The sequence below is a fragment of the Vulpes lagopus genome, chromosome 13 (genome assembly GCF_018345385.1).
Source record: "Vulpes lagopus strain Blue_001 chromosome 13, ASM1834538v1, whole genome shotgun sequence".
NCBI classification, from domain to species: Eukaryota; Metazoa; Chordata; class Mammalia; order Carnivora; family Canidae; genus Vulpes; species Vulpes lagopus.
Window position 1 is genome coordinate 55218724 of NC_054836.1, and position 15346 is coordinate 55234069.

At 39.7% G+C, this 15346-nt stretch overlaps 1 protein-coding gene across 3 annotated transcripts in view; it reads right to left on the reverse strand.

The window, feature by feature from the left end:
• LOC121474663 (homeobox protein aristaless-like 4) overlaps positions 1-15346 on the reverse strand; it is a 371873-nt gene that overhangs the window by 134141 nt on the left and 222386 nt on the right. For all 3 annotated transcript variants that reach the window (XM_041727708.1, XM_041727707.1, XM_041727709.1), the window contains exon 3: positions 13869-13948. In XM_041727708.1, coding sequence (XP_041583642.1) covers positions 13869-13948 — 80 coding nt within the window. The remainder of the gene's footprint in view (positions 1-13868; positions 13949-15346) is intronic.

Here is a 15346-nt window from a genome sequence, read left to right on the forward strand (position 1 = left end):
GGATCGAGTCCCACATTGGGGTCCCCAGAGGGAGCCTGCTTCTCCCTCTGCCTGTGGCTCTGCCTCTCTCTGTGTGTCTCTCATGAATAAATAAATAAAATCTTTTTAAAAAAATTTACATAGACTTATTGTGGGATCATTTCACAACACATACAAATATCAAATCATTACTTTTTACACCTGAAATGAGTACAAGGTTATATGTCAACTGTACTTCCATTTTTAAAAAGTGGGGAAGGGGCTTTAGAGATGGCATGATACTGACATTGACAAATGGAGAAAAAAATACATTTTAGCAAAAGCAGAGTGTGAGCACAGAAACAACTGTGGAAATGCTTCAGCTATAAATGAAGACTAGCAAAACAAAAAATATCACAACTCAGACAAATTACTTAGAAATAGATCTAATAACTAATGTTAAGGAAAATGGTATAGCCCAAACAACAGAATTTCAGCTGTTCTGTATACTATTTAATTTCACTTTTATCCTGAGGAGAATTATTTGAATACTGCACAAAATGAAAGAGAATGATTTTATATAAAACGTAATGTTAGGGCATCTGGGTGGCTCAGTCAGTTAAGCGTCTGCATTTGGCTCAAGTCATGATCCCAGGATCCTGGAATCAAGCCCCACGTCAGGCCTTCAGCTCAGCAGGGAGCCTGCTTTGCCCTCTGTCTCTGCCTGCCGCTAGGCCTACTTGTGTTCTCTGTCTCCTTGTCAAATAAATAAATAAAATCTTTAAAAAGAAGATTCTATTTTTAAAAATAGATAAATAAATAAAACATAATATTGTGTTTAGAGAAAGACTTTTGCTTCAGGTCAAGATTTTAAGCGATAAGGAATCAGGAAGTTTGGTCTCCTTAAATGGCGATTCTAATTTTCCCTCATCTTTTCAAACTTCTCAGTAAAAAAGTGGAAAATCTCTGATCCACACCATCTGTTTGTCTCATCCAGTGGTGCATTCCAATCTCTGTAGCAGAAGGCACATGACAACCTGCCAATAAAATTCCTGAGATTGTCAAGACACAGAGTACTTGTGAAAAAGATTAAGATAAGATTTTTCATGGTGAAATTCCTCCTACACACCCTCCCTCAGACCACCACTGGCTTCGGTGACAGATTTCAGGTAAACCTGGAAAATGCCACACAGAGAGAGCTTTCAATGATTTATTCCATAAACAGGCAGTTTGCTGGGTTGGAATCCCTGACTCACTCAGCTGTGGGGCAGAAGTCTGGGCTTCTATTTGCATTCATTTAAATGGCAATTAGCTGGTGGCAGGTCACATCCAACTCAGTACATTCCAGAAAGAGCAGAAATCCAGGCCTGCCAGAGAACGCTGTTCATGGTGAATCCATAGCGATCGTCCTTCGTGTTGAACTCAAATAGGGTCACACGCACACAAAAATCTAGGATCCTTTGAGTTCCATAAATGTCACCAGTGGTTGCAAAGCTGCTTTCTAAAACAAGAGACCTTACATAGTAACATTTTCTGTGCAGCTACTAAAGTGCCAGAGGCCACACTAAGAACTTTAAATACATAGTCAAGTTAACCCTATGAATTACTACAACCTACTATCTGACTTACTTCTCAAAGGGAGCGAGGTAAGGCTGAGAGGCTAAGTAATTTGCCAAGAACGGAGTGAGCCTGAGCCTGGAGCCAGGATATAACCTCAGATAGATTGTTCGGAAAGTCCATAGGCTCAGCGACTGGGCTTTGCAACATTTACACCAAGAATTTGCTGCTCCTTTTGAAGACGCTACTCTTAACACAAGTGGGTATGAGTGGACTGTCCAGAGGGTGGTGAGAATAGATTTGCACTGATCCATCCTTCCATACTCAACCAGTCTTGAGGAGCAAGTTTGCAAGATGGCTGGTTAAATTTGGGTGGAGTTGTTGGTTTCAAGTCAGAGTAAATTTATTGGCTCACTTGGGTACAAATCTGAAACTTGAGCTCATTAACATGATGCTCTAATGAAATAAGCTAGTAAGCCATAGACATTGTTACAAATAACTTCTTTGATTGCTTGAAGCCACATTCTGCAAAGGAAATGAATAGTTAATTAAAAACAGAAAATGTTCTCTTCTGTATGGTATACAAGATGAAACCTCTTAGTTATTTTTTCCATTTTTTTTTCCTACTGGAGCCATCACATTTCCAATGTTTGCTAAATAAACTGAGTTCCCCAAATTCACATTATCTTGCCTCTCAGTGGCTCTAATGCCTTCAAAATGCCTGATAAACAGTTCCATAGTTTGTTCTGAGATCAATCCTGAACATCAGGAGGCAGTTCTCCAAGTTGTCCCAAATTTTGAGCTCTCCTAAGTAATATGATGTCCTAGAGACACCTCATAGACAATTGTCTCAAATCAATAAACTAATGCTCCGGGATCCCTGGGTGGTGCAGCGGTTTGGCGCCGGCCTTTGGCCCAGGGCGCGATCCTGGAGACCCGGGATCGAATCCCACATCAGGCTCCCAGTGCATGGAGCCTGCTTCTCCCTCTGCCTGTGTCTCTGCCTCTCTCTCTCTCTCTCTGTGACTATCATAAATAAATAAAAATTAAAAAATAAATAAATAAACTAATGCTCCAAATCAAAACATTCAATTAATAATAATAATGTACCGCTCCTTTGAAAAGTGCTGATGGTTTCTCATAGATAAGAAAAAAACCAAAGGATCACTGGATTCATGGTTGTCATATAACCATGGGTTATTTTTTTCTTTCTAAAACATGGAGCAATGGCTCTCCAATGTCACTATTTCTTTCAAAAAACTTTTGCGGGTCATTTTCAAGGTTTACCTTACATTTGGGAAGATGCAAACAAAAGAATTTACATTGAATAGCATGGAGCCCTTCTCATCCTTTCCAAATATGTGAGCAAAAATGTAACTGTGGGAATAGACTACTCAGAAGGAAACACAGCCCCCCAAAGTCTGTGTGTTCCACACTTCAATGTAGAGGCTCTCTTGTTGGGACTTCTGGTATGTGGAGAACCTTTTGCATTTGACTTCGTGGAACTAGACAGTTCGTTTACATAAAATAGAACCCAAATAAGTCAAAGCTACAATTGCTGTGAAAGATAGTTTCAGGAGCAAAGGAAACACTAGAAAGAATATCATTTGTCAAATATAATACAGACATCATTCTAAATGCGAGAGCCATTATAGGATTAGAGATGGAAGTGAGAAAAACTGAATCTATTTTTTTCGTTGTTTCTATTTAGTACCAGGTCAGTGAACCGTGCAACTAAAAAGAGGTTTAGTGGTTTTGTTTTCTGGTCATCAAAATACCATTTGCTCTGTGTACAAAAATGGGAAATATAGAAGTTTACAAAGAAGACAATTAAAATCATGCATAACATACCATCGTGAGAATTACAATCACTCATAATTATGCAAACGACATTTAATGTGTTTTAACGTATTTCCTTTTTATTTTTCTATGTATTTTTTTACAGAATCTAATTGCAAGTATATATTTGCTTTACAACCTTTGTGGGGAGGTTTCCTGATGTCACTAGACTGTTGTGATATCACTCTGTTGGATTTCAAAGACCTAAGTTCCTTCCCATCTTCATAACGTTAGCATCAGGTTTGTCTTCTTGTGGTTACAACATGCTTGCAGCAGCTCCCAGCAGCACATCTTCGCCCAATATGTAAAGGTTAGGAGAAAGAAAATATTTTCTCTGTGTGTTTCATGTGTTCCAGCTGATCTCTGAAGCAGCTACTGAACTCAGCCATTGTAGCAGGAAAGCATCTTAGATGATGCTAAATAACCGGGTGTAGTAGGTTCCAATAAATTTTATTTGCATGGACACCTGGGTGACTCAGTCCGCTAAGCAGGCAGCTCTTGATTTCAGCTCAGATCATGAGCTCAGGTCCTGGGATCCATCCTTGCATCAGGCTCTGCACTCAGTGGGGAGTGTGCTTGAGGATCCTTGCTCTCTCCCTTTGCCCCTCTCTCCTGCTTGCACATACACATACACACACACACACACTCTCCCTCCTCCCTCCCTCTCTCTCTCTCTCTCTCAAATAAATAAATAAATCTTTAAAATTTTTTATTTACGGAACAGGTGACAAGACTGCAGGTTACCATCCCCTGACTTTGAGTAATCAAGCTTCATCATCTTGAGGTAGAAAAAAAGGCCAGATGCAACTGACATCCCAACATGTAGGCAAAACTGGGATTCCAATTACAAGAAAGAAGAAGCGTGGGAACATTGGGCAGGCAAGCCACAAAGACAGAAACGATCATAAAAAAAGAAAGAAAGAAAGAAAGAAAGAAAGAAAGAAAGAAAGAAAGAAAGAAAGAAAGAAATCACCACATCACATTTCTTTCCAAAAGCCTCCATCATTTTGCCATTCAGTAAGGTACCAGGATAGACATTTCAAAATCCTTTGTGCACGTTGCTTAAATTATAACCAAACATCCATTTCTCTATCCCTTGTTATTTTCTTTCCTTTTCTATACGTCTAACCAATTATCTTGCGCTCATAACAACTCCGTTTTTGTTACTACTGTTAGTCTGAAGATTTGCACTTGACTAACCATCCAAGGTCTATTAGCTCGTACTTGCCAGCTTTGTTTAGTCTCACAAATGTCTCCAGTTAGTGTTGTTTTATAGTTACTTTATCAATTACTAAAGACATAATATTACATCTTTTTTAAAAAGATTTTTTATTTATTTATTCATGAATAACACAGAGAGAGAGGCAGAGACACAGGGAGAGGAGAAGCAGGCTCCATGCAGGAAGCCCGATGCGGGCCTTGATCCCTGGACCCCGGGGTCACGCCCTGAGCTGAAGGCAGACGCTCAACCACTGAGCTCCCCAGGCGTCTCAATATTAAATCTTTATGAAGGTACAGGGAATTGTCCTATAGATGAAAGCCTGCGTTGCACTCAAAGCAAGACTGTGCTTTGGCTGTAATGAAGGCTCCTTCTCCTGATGCAAATAACCGAGAATTTGTTCTTTTCTTCCAACCTGTCCCTGTGCTCCCGTGGTAAGACCAGACACTGTGACACTGAATCCTTTCTTAGCCATGGATGGCTATCATCACTTGGGAGCTATCATGGTGAGGCTAAATTCCAAACAGCATTGTTTTGTTCAGTTCAAGGGCAGCCTCTGGGTGCCAGGCATATTCAATTTAATCAAGTAAGAAGAATAACCTCAGTGGGTTTTTTAAAGATATATATATTATTATGAAAAAATGTAGATGTGCAATTCAGACCTAGATATTTAATCATCCAAAAGGCAAATTTAGTACAATGAAGCAACTCCTTTTACCAATTCTCCTTGACGTTAGTAGACTATCACTAAATAATGGCTTATTTTCAAAGCCATCAAGAAAAATGATGAAAAACAATTCTTTATTGAGTAAAACTCTCCCACTGACCCCTAGAGAGGTTTCTCAATCACTTTGCCTGCCCTTTATAACCAGTCCTTACATCACATCAAGGGTAGAAAAGGCTTGCACCAGGGTTTTTCCAACCCAAGGTTAATGTTGATTTTTAGGATATAGATCACGTGTATAGATTGTGTGCCAGCTATCTAGACATGGCTAGAGGAATACAGGTGCACAGAAAAACATAAGGTATTCTCAATTTGCAAATGCTCTCTTCTCCTATAAATAGAGCTACGCGAAGTGTCATACTCTTAACTGTGTCATAAGTTGCTTGTGAAATTGCTGGCTTCCAGTTTTCTCCTACCCTGCAAAGCCTTTGCTGTCAGCATACTTTTATTAGTGAAATACAACCCATGAAGAGCAAATTCCCCCAGGAAACAATAGCAGATAAGATTTAAAATTGCCTGAATCTGAGGCCAGCCAGAGAGCTCTCTACTACTATGAAAAGAAGGACCAACAGCCAAGTCCAAGGCCTTCAAGAGGCAATTTCTGAAACCAGATACTGCAAAGGAGCCAACACAAGGGAAGTGATCAAACATGAGCAAGCAACTCATGAAAGAAATATAAACTGAAATGGACTTTCAAACATACTCAGCTACGTTAGTAGAAGGCTCTATTTTCTTCCAAGTCCCTGTCTTAGTACTACATATAATTGTGAGCTCTATTTGTTATTTTTTTCTTATTAATTTAGGAGAAAGCTGAAATAGCACCCAGGAAAGCTAAATTTACTAAAAGCAAAAAGCTGATATATCATTGTTTCTCTTTCAAGGGAGCTGCTTTATTTCAAGTGTATGGGTTCCCTTTATTTATATTTCAGATACCAAAAATAAAGTTTCTAAAGCTAAAGATAAAAACACTATTACCAAATATTTACCTATCCATTGTCATCCATATATTTTTGATGGCAAGTGCTCTTGTAAAGGAAGAGTAAAACATAATAAATTTTGAAGTAATTATGACATTGTAAATGCAAGATTTTTAAAATGCTTCGTAGAAAAAATAAAATAATATGCTCCCTAGAAGGGATTTCTCCTCCAACATACAGTCTAAGTGGGCTTCACATGGCTGACAAATAGTCTACACCTGCACCCAGTGAAGGCAGCACTAATTTTGGAATCCTACAACTTGGATTCTTACATTAGATTATTCAGCTTTGTACAGGCTGTGTCATGCCTTTAAGGCTCCTCCGCAGAGAGATTCATCATGCACACACCTAGGTCAGTAAAAATAAGCTCTGAAAATAGGCCAGCACTCAGTGTTTATCTAAGGACGGTAATGAGCCCCTTCTTTACCTCATGATACCTGACTACACATTTTGTAGGGCCTCTGGTGCTAATGCTACGATGCACACGGTTAGTCTAAGTAATCCTATTTGAATTAGCAGACACTTCTTCGACACCGTGTATCGAATAAATCACAAATACTAATGGTGGGAGCATGCAGACCTGTATGCACAGTGGACCAGGAAAAGTAGCCTCTAGAGAGGAAGCACTTTTTCAGGCAGGTGGAGGTGAGTGGGGGAGTTAAGGACGGAGCCTCAGAATGAACGTACCCCGGTGCAAACATCACATTCCACATGACATTGCCATGGATTGGTTCTATTCAGAGACTCACGTGAACATCAGTTGGTTTGCAAAAATAAAGTATTCAGACTAAAATTTCTTCAAGTAATAGGAAAATTATTTTCTCACATAAAAGGAAATCAGTAAGTAGATGGTTTAAGAATGAGTCGGTTGACAGATTCAGTGACGTTATCAAGCCTCTCTTCTCTGTATCTCCAGTCTTCTCTCTTCAGTGTGTTGCCAGTGCTTTCCCTGATTGCAGCGATTCCGCAGACTCTTACTGTTTTTGCCAATTTAGTAGATTTTATCAAATGAATGTTTCTCCATTTGCTATAGGTTCTTAGGACAATTTTCAGGTACCTTTAAGTTTATATTTAGATTCCAGTTAGTTTAACATGCAGTGTGATCATGTTCCAGGTGTACAATACAGTGATTCAACACTTCCAGGCAACGCCCAGTGTTTATCACGAGTGATGTTCTCCAGGTCTATCCGTGTCATTGCAAATGGCAGACTTTCACTCTTTTTTATGGCTGAGTAATATTCCATTATATAAGGACATATGTAATGTCCTTTTTTCCTCAGACCTAGGGTTAAGGTTAGGTTCAGGGTGAGGGTATGTACCTGGTACACTATAGTTCAGAGATCTCTCCAGAGAATAAAATCCCAGACTTCTGCTGAGGTGAGAATAGACCTGGCATCCATCTACCAAACTGAGGCAAGGAGGGCATATGGGACTCTAAATACTCCAGTTAATTAATATAGTGTTGTATTAGTTTCAGGTGTACAATACAGTAATTTAACACTTGCATACATCACCCTGTGCTCCTCGCAGCAAGTACACTCCTTAATCCCCATCCCCTATTTGACACATCCCCCAACCCACCTCCCCTTTGGTAACCACCCGCTTGTTCTCTATAGCTCAGAGTCTGTTTCTTGTTCTGTCTCTCTCTTTCTCTCTCTCTTTTTTCCCCTCTTTGCTCATTTGTTTTGTTTCTTAAATCCCACATATGAGGGAAGTCATATGGACAATTTTTAGAGACTTTAAATAATTCTTTGGTTTTTAATTTTCACCAGTTAAATTGTTGTTTTGCTGGGAAAGAGCCCACCAAGCTCCTTAACTCTGTTACTCCTGGTGTCTCATCTTCCAAGGTTTCTTGAGGCGAGGCTTCAAAACCGTGCGCCATTACTTCTGTTATATTCTGTTGCTGAAACTAGGTCATAAGATTGATCTAACTTCAAGAAGTGGGGAAACAGACTCCACTCCTACACATGGAAATCACAGTCATGCTGTGAACGGTTTGGATACAAAGAAGTTTGGATAGTGGCACCCGGGTGGCTCAGCGGCTGAGCATCTGCCTTGGGCTCAGGTTGTGATCCCGGGGTCCTGAGATCAAGTCCCAAGTCGGGCTCCCTGTAGGGAGCCTGCTTCTCCCTCTGCCTGTGTCTCTGCCTCTCTCTGTATGTCTCTCAGGAATAGATAAATAAAAATCTTAAAAAAAGAAAAAGAAAAAGTTTTGATAGCTGAGATCAGATCACAGTCAGTTCACTACAGCGAATAACACCTTCCTGAGACTTCCTGAGTCAATTTCTCCCTGAATTGCTGGACAGGACTGGGTAACATGCCCCTGACTCGGCTGCAAGAATGACTGGGATAGCCAGGGTCTGACATTTACAGGTTCCATACTGACGAGGCACTTTGCTGTGTTGAGGAGTGAGGAGAAAATGGCTGGTTGGGAGGCAACTCATGGTGTCTGTCAAACTGTGCAACCTTTTACCTCAATTTAAGAAAGGTATTCTAGTTCTAATTCTAGGGCAAAGGGTTTACAAATGTAAAAATTTTTTTTTATTGCCTTTCCTGGGATGCCTGGGTGGCTCAGTGGTTAAGCGCCTGCCTTCAGCCCAGGCCATGACCCCAGGGTCTCGAGATCTAGTCCCACATTGGGTTCCCTGCATGGAGCCTGCTTCTCCCTCTGCCTGTGTCTCTGCCTCTCTCTCTCTCTCTCTCTCTTTCTCTCATGCATAAATAAATAGAATCTTTAAAAATAAAATAAAATAGCCTTCCAGAAAGCTCATATATCATTTAAAACACCTACCAACAAATCAATGAAGAATTTCCCCAATAATTCACTTACTTACAGTCCAACAATGTTTGCTAACACAGGCCGGTAACTTTTGGGAAGAATTTGCTAGAATCTTTTATCAGCTCTTCTACCAATTATTTGTACACCTTAAGCTAAATCTATGTAACACCTCTCAACTCATTTCAAGGATCGAATGTTGTGGTTATACTTAAAATGTTGTAAAATGTAAGACAATACAAATATAAATTAGACATGAATATAATCTCATGCATGTGATAATAACAATTGTAGTACCAAACTTTATTGTTTTGAAAATCTCGTCCACTGAAGCCTTGCCCTTATGATCTTTAATTAGATTTTCGCTTTGCTGCACTATGATAGTAGCATTAGTTACTTAGCAATATGGATGTTTCCTCCATGTAGTTTTTATTGGCTCAAAATGATTGCAAGTGTTTGTTCAAACAAAAGAGAGAGTGAAAAATAAATGGGAAAGTGGTGGAAGGTCCACTAGAAGACGGACGTTCTGATCAACACCCTTGGAAGATTTCTATCCTCCAATGTCAAGCTAGGAGCAGAGATGTAGCATTTTACAAGCAAATAAACAAACAAAACCAAACACCAAAACCAAAACCACCAACAGATGACACGGCTCTCCCCCCTTGGGAGCAGCACCAAGCCAGGGTAGACCGCAGGAACCAATGAAAATCCTTCATCCTATTTACCCTGGATCACATTTCACCATTTCTGACAGATGAAAACTTTGGAGAAGAATATTAATGACCACTGGGAGATGACACTGGTCATTTAGAGAAACTGTAATAAGCAAGTGATACTCTACACAGAGGCTCCCTAGATTTGTAAAATGTTTAGGAGTCAGAACCTGGGGCTGTATTTTTTTATGGTTAATAAATCTTAATTCTGTATAACTTCCAGATAGAGTAAAAAGAGTCCACGGGTCCCATCCCCATAGTCTTTTCAAAGATTGCTATTTATTTTTTTCTATAAATTCTAGAGTTAGGTATTATCTGGCTTGAAAATACATGATCCGTTTTCATCTATCCTAAGCCAAGTGAATTAGTACTTGCAAGGGACTGTGAAAGATGCCTGGTGTCAAGAGGCAACGTGTGACATCTCTGAGGGGGCCTCCAAAGCACCCTCACGGTGGGCGGCAACCATTGCCTAAAGGCCTAAACAGCAGCCCCTGAGCAGAGGCACAAGCACCCCTTATCATCCTGGCTGGAAGCCCATTCACCATATTGGTGAGCTAAAGAGAAGAAGGGCAACAAACACCTGCAGAGAAAATGAACGCTGTGCTTCTAGAAGTTGGTCAGTCCTATTTTATCCCGATCTTTTTTTTCCTCTCCCAAATGTCATGGTTATCAACCTAAATGCTGAAGTATAAGACCAAGATTATTCTGACTAGAACAAAAAGATAAGAGATCGTGTAGAGCTGTAATATTTTACCCAAAAAGCTTTCACATAACTATGATTGCCAAATTCCTTTAAAAATGAGTCATAATATTTCTTAATAAAACTAGTGATCAAAGGGATTCCCTAGCTATTTTAGAGCCTCATATTTTCTGTGCTAAATTAGCTAATCTATCAAACTTCTGTTCTCTTATCGGAGACTCGACATGAGTAAACAGTCCAAATCTTCCTCCAACAGAGGTTTTCCTGGTATGTGAGACTCTCACAGTCATCTGTAGAGAATAACAAGGGTGTCTCAAAGAGCAGCCTCAGGATTATCCTCTCCTATGTCAGGAGGAAATCCCAGAAATGATGTGCCTGCAATACAGTATGAAATCTATAAAAAATGCTAAGGGCACAGGGTATGTTTACTTTGTTGTTTTGAATACAAACATACTACACAATGTTAAATGAACCATGCAAACTTTCATCAGAGAAAATGACTTATTTTAAAGACTGTAAAGATGAAGGGCTTGGTTCAGGGGGAATTACATTGAAGGAAATTATTATTTTTTTAATATTTTATTTATTTATTCATGAGAGACACAGAGAGGGAGAGAGGCAGAGACACAGGCAGAGGAAGAAGCAGGCTCCATGCAGGGAGCCCAATGTGGGACTTGATCCCAGGCCTCCAGGGTCACGCCCTGGGCTGAAGGCAGCACTAAACCACTGAGCCACCTGGGCTGCCCTTAGGAAATTATTTAAGAACAAATGTTGATGAGCATAAATGCAAATCCATGGTTAAATACAGTAGTGAAAAATCATATGGAATTCTAAATTTTATTATTGTAATATAATTTCCATAAAACTAGAAGCGTCTAGATAATGCTACTGACACTGCAACATTCGGTATCTTAGTTTACTAGTTTAAAGACAGAGCCATATTTAAAGAAATGAGCATTAAGATGTTGGAGGTAGTAAGTGCGAGTGAAGAGTAAGAAAATGGGTAATTTGACAGAACAGCAACCTCACAAGAAACAGAAAAAGAGCAGAAGTGCCACAAAATGAGGAATCACTTAATGGCCCAGACAGGAATGTTAATGAGGAATGGTAATTGGAAAATACGAAAATAGAAGAATAAACACAAGAAAAGTCTCCTGACATTCAAACCTTTCAGTCTCTAGGGAGTCAATGGAAAATCCATCAGTTAGATCATATTAAACTGCACTATTCAGAGTATTAACGGAACTTTGTATTTTCACTTCTCAACTTTGCACTCTGGGAAAATATGTGTACTGCCCTCAACCGTGGAATTCTTCGGTTTGTGTTTATTTTCTTTTTACCTCCTCCTTCATCAACTGTCAATGATAGCCAGAAATAAAACCAATAGGTAGCCAACGTGGAAATGAGAAGTTCCCAATTCTAACTCCCAATATAAGTAAATATATTAATCCTCTTAATTTTCTCTTAAAAGGATATTGATGGTTAATAAATGATTGGTATATAATTCCCAAAATGCTATTGAGGTTACAGTTTCTGTGGCAGAAAGTCAAAATTCATATATGTAAATATTTCAGTCGTTTAAAATATATGGATTACTTTTAAATTTCCATAATTAATAGAAAAAAAATCTGATGTCCAGCTCAGATCATAGGGATTCTTCATTTTTTAAAGTGAAGTAATATTTCTTTGATATTAAAAAGTTCATCTTAGGGGCCCCCCCGGGTGGCTCAGTTGGTTAAGGGATGGACTCTTGGTTTCAGCTTAGATCATGATGTCAGGGTCCGGAGCATACGATTTAGCCCCAAGTCAGGCTCCATACTCAAGTGCAGTCTGCCTGAGACTCTCTCCCTCCCTCTCCCTATGTCCCTTCCCCCAACTCGCATGGTCGCTCTCACTCTCTCTCCCAAATAAATAAATTAAATAAATCTTAAAAAACATTCCCCTTAAATGTGTTATAGAGTTACATGAAGTAAGCAAAATGTTTTATATTAATATTTTAGGTACCATTTTATTGTAGCACAAATACTATGTCACGTTACAAGTTAATATTAGTAATAAGTAATATTAGGGATGCCTGGGTGGCACAGTTGGTTAAGTGTCGGACTCTTGGTTTCCACTCAGGTCATGATCTCAGGAGATAACGCAACCCTGAGATCAAACCATGCAATGGGCTCCATGCTCAGCGTGGAGTCTACTTTAGATTCTCTTCTCCCTCTACCCCTCCTCATAGCCCCCCCACCTCCTGCTCTCTGCCTCAAATAAATAAATATTTTAAATCTTTAAGTAACAAGTAATATTAATATTACTAATAATTAACAACTTGATACCCAAGCTGCTCTGTGTGTCCTATGGTAACAGTGGTCTCTGTTATATATTTCACAATTTTTATTGAGCAACAACACAGAAGACTGTGGCAAATGTTTTCTTACCCCTGTTAAGAGGATATGTGGATATTATGAGGTCAGATGTCTCCAATGAGTACTATCTTTCATTCAAATTCATTCTCCCTTTTGCAGATTGAACTAGCAGTCCAGATACTTTTATTAGTATCTGAGGATGTTTTGCAGATTTGGGGATTACACCAGTTAGGCTTTCTGTAGAATCACTCCGCAAGTAGCTCTCTATCCGGTGTGGTTCAGGCTTCACCTGTACATGTACATGACCAGTTACTTTCACCACTAACATAATCTGAGTGCCTAGAAAAGCAAATGAAACCAGAATAATCTTTCACACTTTCTTCTTTCTTTTTTTTTTTTGTGAACATCTCCTATTTTCTCACCCAAAATAATTATCCTGTATAAATATTCTCAACTATTTTTACAGATCACTCCTACATTTCAGCCACTCCCTAGCTCATTTTAACCACACCAAGCCTTCCCCTTTCCTACTGCTGTTCACAACAAGCTTGGAGTCCCCTTTCTACTGCCAATCTCAAGGTGAGTTTCACTCCTTCAAGCCGTGATGCTGAACTCCGTTCCCACCTTCCCTGCCTTCCATAGCAGGAGTGGAGGAAGCACAGAAGTGACTGTGCAAACACACAGCTGCACACGCACACACACACACACACACACACACGGTACATACAGCTCCTTGGGCAGAGAAGCCCTGGGCTATTTGTCCTATGGATGAGGAAGGAAGGAAGGAAGGAAGGAAGGAAGGAAGGAAGGAAGGAAGGAAGGAAGATGCAGAAGAAGGAACATGCTAAGTTCTAGGACTCTAGTGTACTTCTGCTTAGGACAAAGAACTGAGGCTTCTGAGGCCAGCCCTTCTCCTACTCCTTCTACCACACAGGCTGCAGAGTGACCTCCTGCGAGCACCTGTGCCTGTCTGCAAAGATGCCCTGAGAAGGGATTCTATTCGCTGGAGGAAGGCAGGATAAAAGGCCTGATGCAAAGTAAGTCTCACCTCATTGTGAGTCAGAGTGCATAGTGTGGAAACGCAGCCTGGAATTTGCTTCTCCGGAAGGTGTCTTAGGATGCGTTCATCTACAAGAAAGAATAAAACTGGTTAACAGGAGTCTAAACAAGTGGGAAATGATTTTATTATAAATTAAAGGGTAAATGGCTGGTGACATGGGTTTATTGGCTCAGTCATGTGATGGCTGTTGTCTGATTCATTCATCCTTCCCTCGTGGTCACTAGATATCTCCTGGAACTGTAGGGAACGTGTCCCCATTCAAGCAGAAAGAACAGGAGATGAGGGGAGTTCTCAGCAGACGTCTGCTTATCTCTCATCAGACACGATGCCACCATGCTCAGGTCTCTCAGGAGGCTGGAAGCAGCAAGAATTTCACTTTTTCAATCTCTGTTAACTGGGGACTGAAAGGAAAAAAAAGTTGAAGCTAAATGCTCAGCAAGCCAACCAACAGTTTCTGCCACAGAAGGGATCCTGGGCTCAAACTTATTTATTTTTGTCGAGCCCCCAAATTCTAAGGTCACTGTCCACTTGTAAGTTAGGGACTTCTTCCTTCGTCCATAGAATTTGAGCATGTTGTGTGTTTGGGGGCCTGAAGGGTCTGTTTTTAAGATGTCCTAGCCACCCTGCTTGCTTTGATCCAACTATGATCAAGGTTATATACTCTACACTCTGGTTGTATTCTCATATTCACATTCAAAGGCTAAGTTGCAGATAAGAAAACGGAATGAAAAAAAAATACATCCCCTCTTAAATCACCATGTTCCTTCGTTCATATTTTGTTCCGTCTACACAATGTGACTGTCCTAATCCTATCCCAGGCTCAATTATTTTTTTTTTTCCTTTTGCAATTTCAGATGGCGCCTGCAAGCCTGAATGTCTAGTTAAAAACTCTATTTGTCCTTGGTTTTTCCTCTTGCCTCAATTCTTCCTCTAATTCCGGCTCTACCCACCCAGTCTTTGATTTTTCTCACAGAACCCTTTGCTTTTCTAGTTATTCATCTCTCTCTCTTAAAGAAAGAGCTTCCTCCCTTGGATGCTGTGTAATCTTTCTCGAGACCACACAATGTGCCTTTTTGTGTGATGATGGTGGACAGATGTGATTTTCCAATGAGTTCTATTTGGCTTGCTTATTTATGCATTCTTGAGACTTCAGTCGTTAGTCTGGAACAAAATAAATCGGGATATTCATTTCTCCTAATTTATATTGAGGTGGATTTTCATTCATTTGAAACGATTTATTACACAAAGTTCTTAAACCCTTCATTGAAAAGTTATAAAAGATACTACAAGGCAAAGTTTAAAAGGCACAAGGTTATCTTTCAAAAGGGATTTGTAAAAGCAAGACTTTTATTACTTAATGGTAGCTCATTTTTCACAGAACAGTTTTCACAGTATGTTTGCAAAATGAACACAAGTAAGAGTCATGCATCAAAAGATTTCCAATTATATTTGTCTTCTTTGAAATG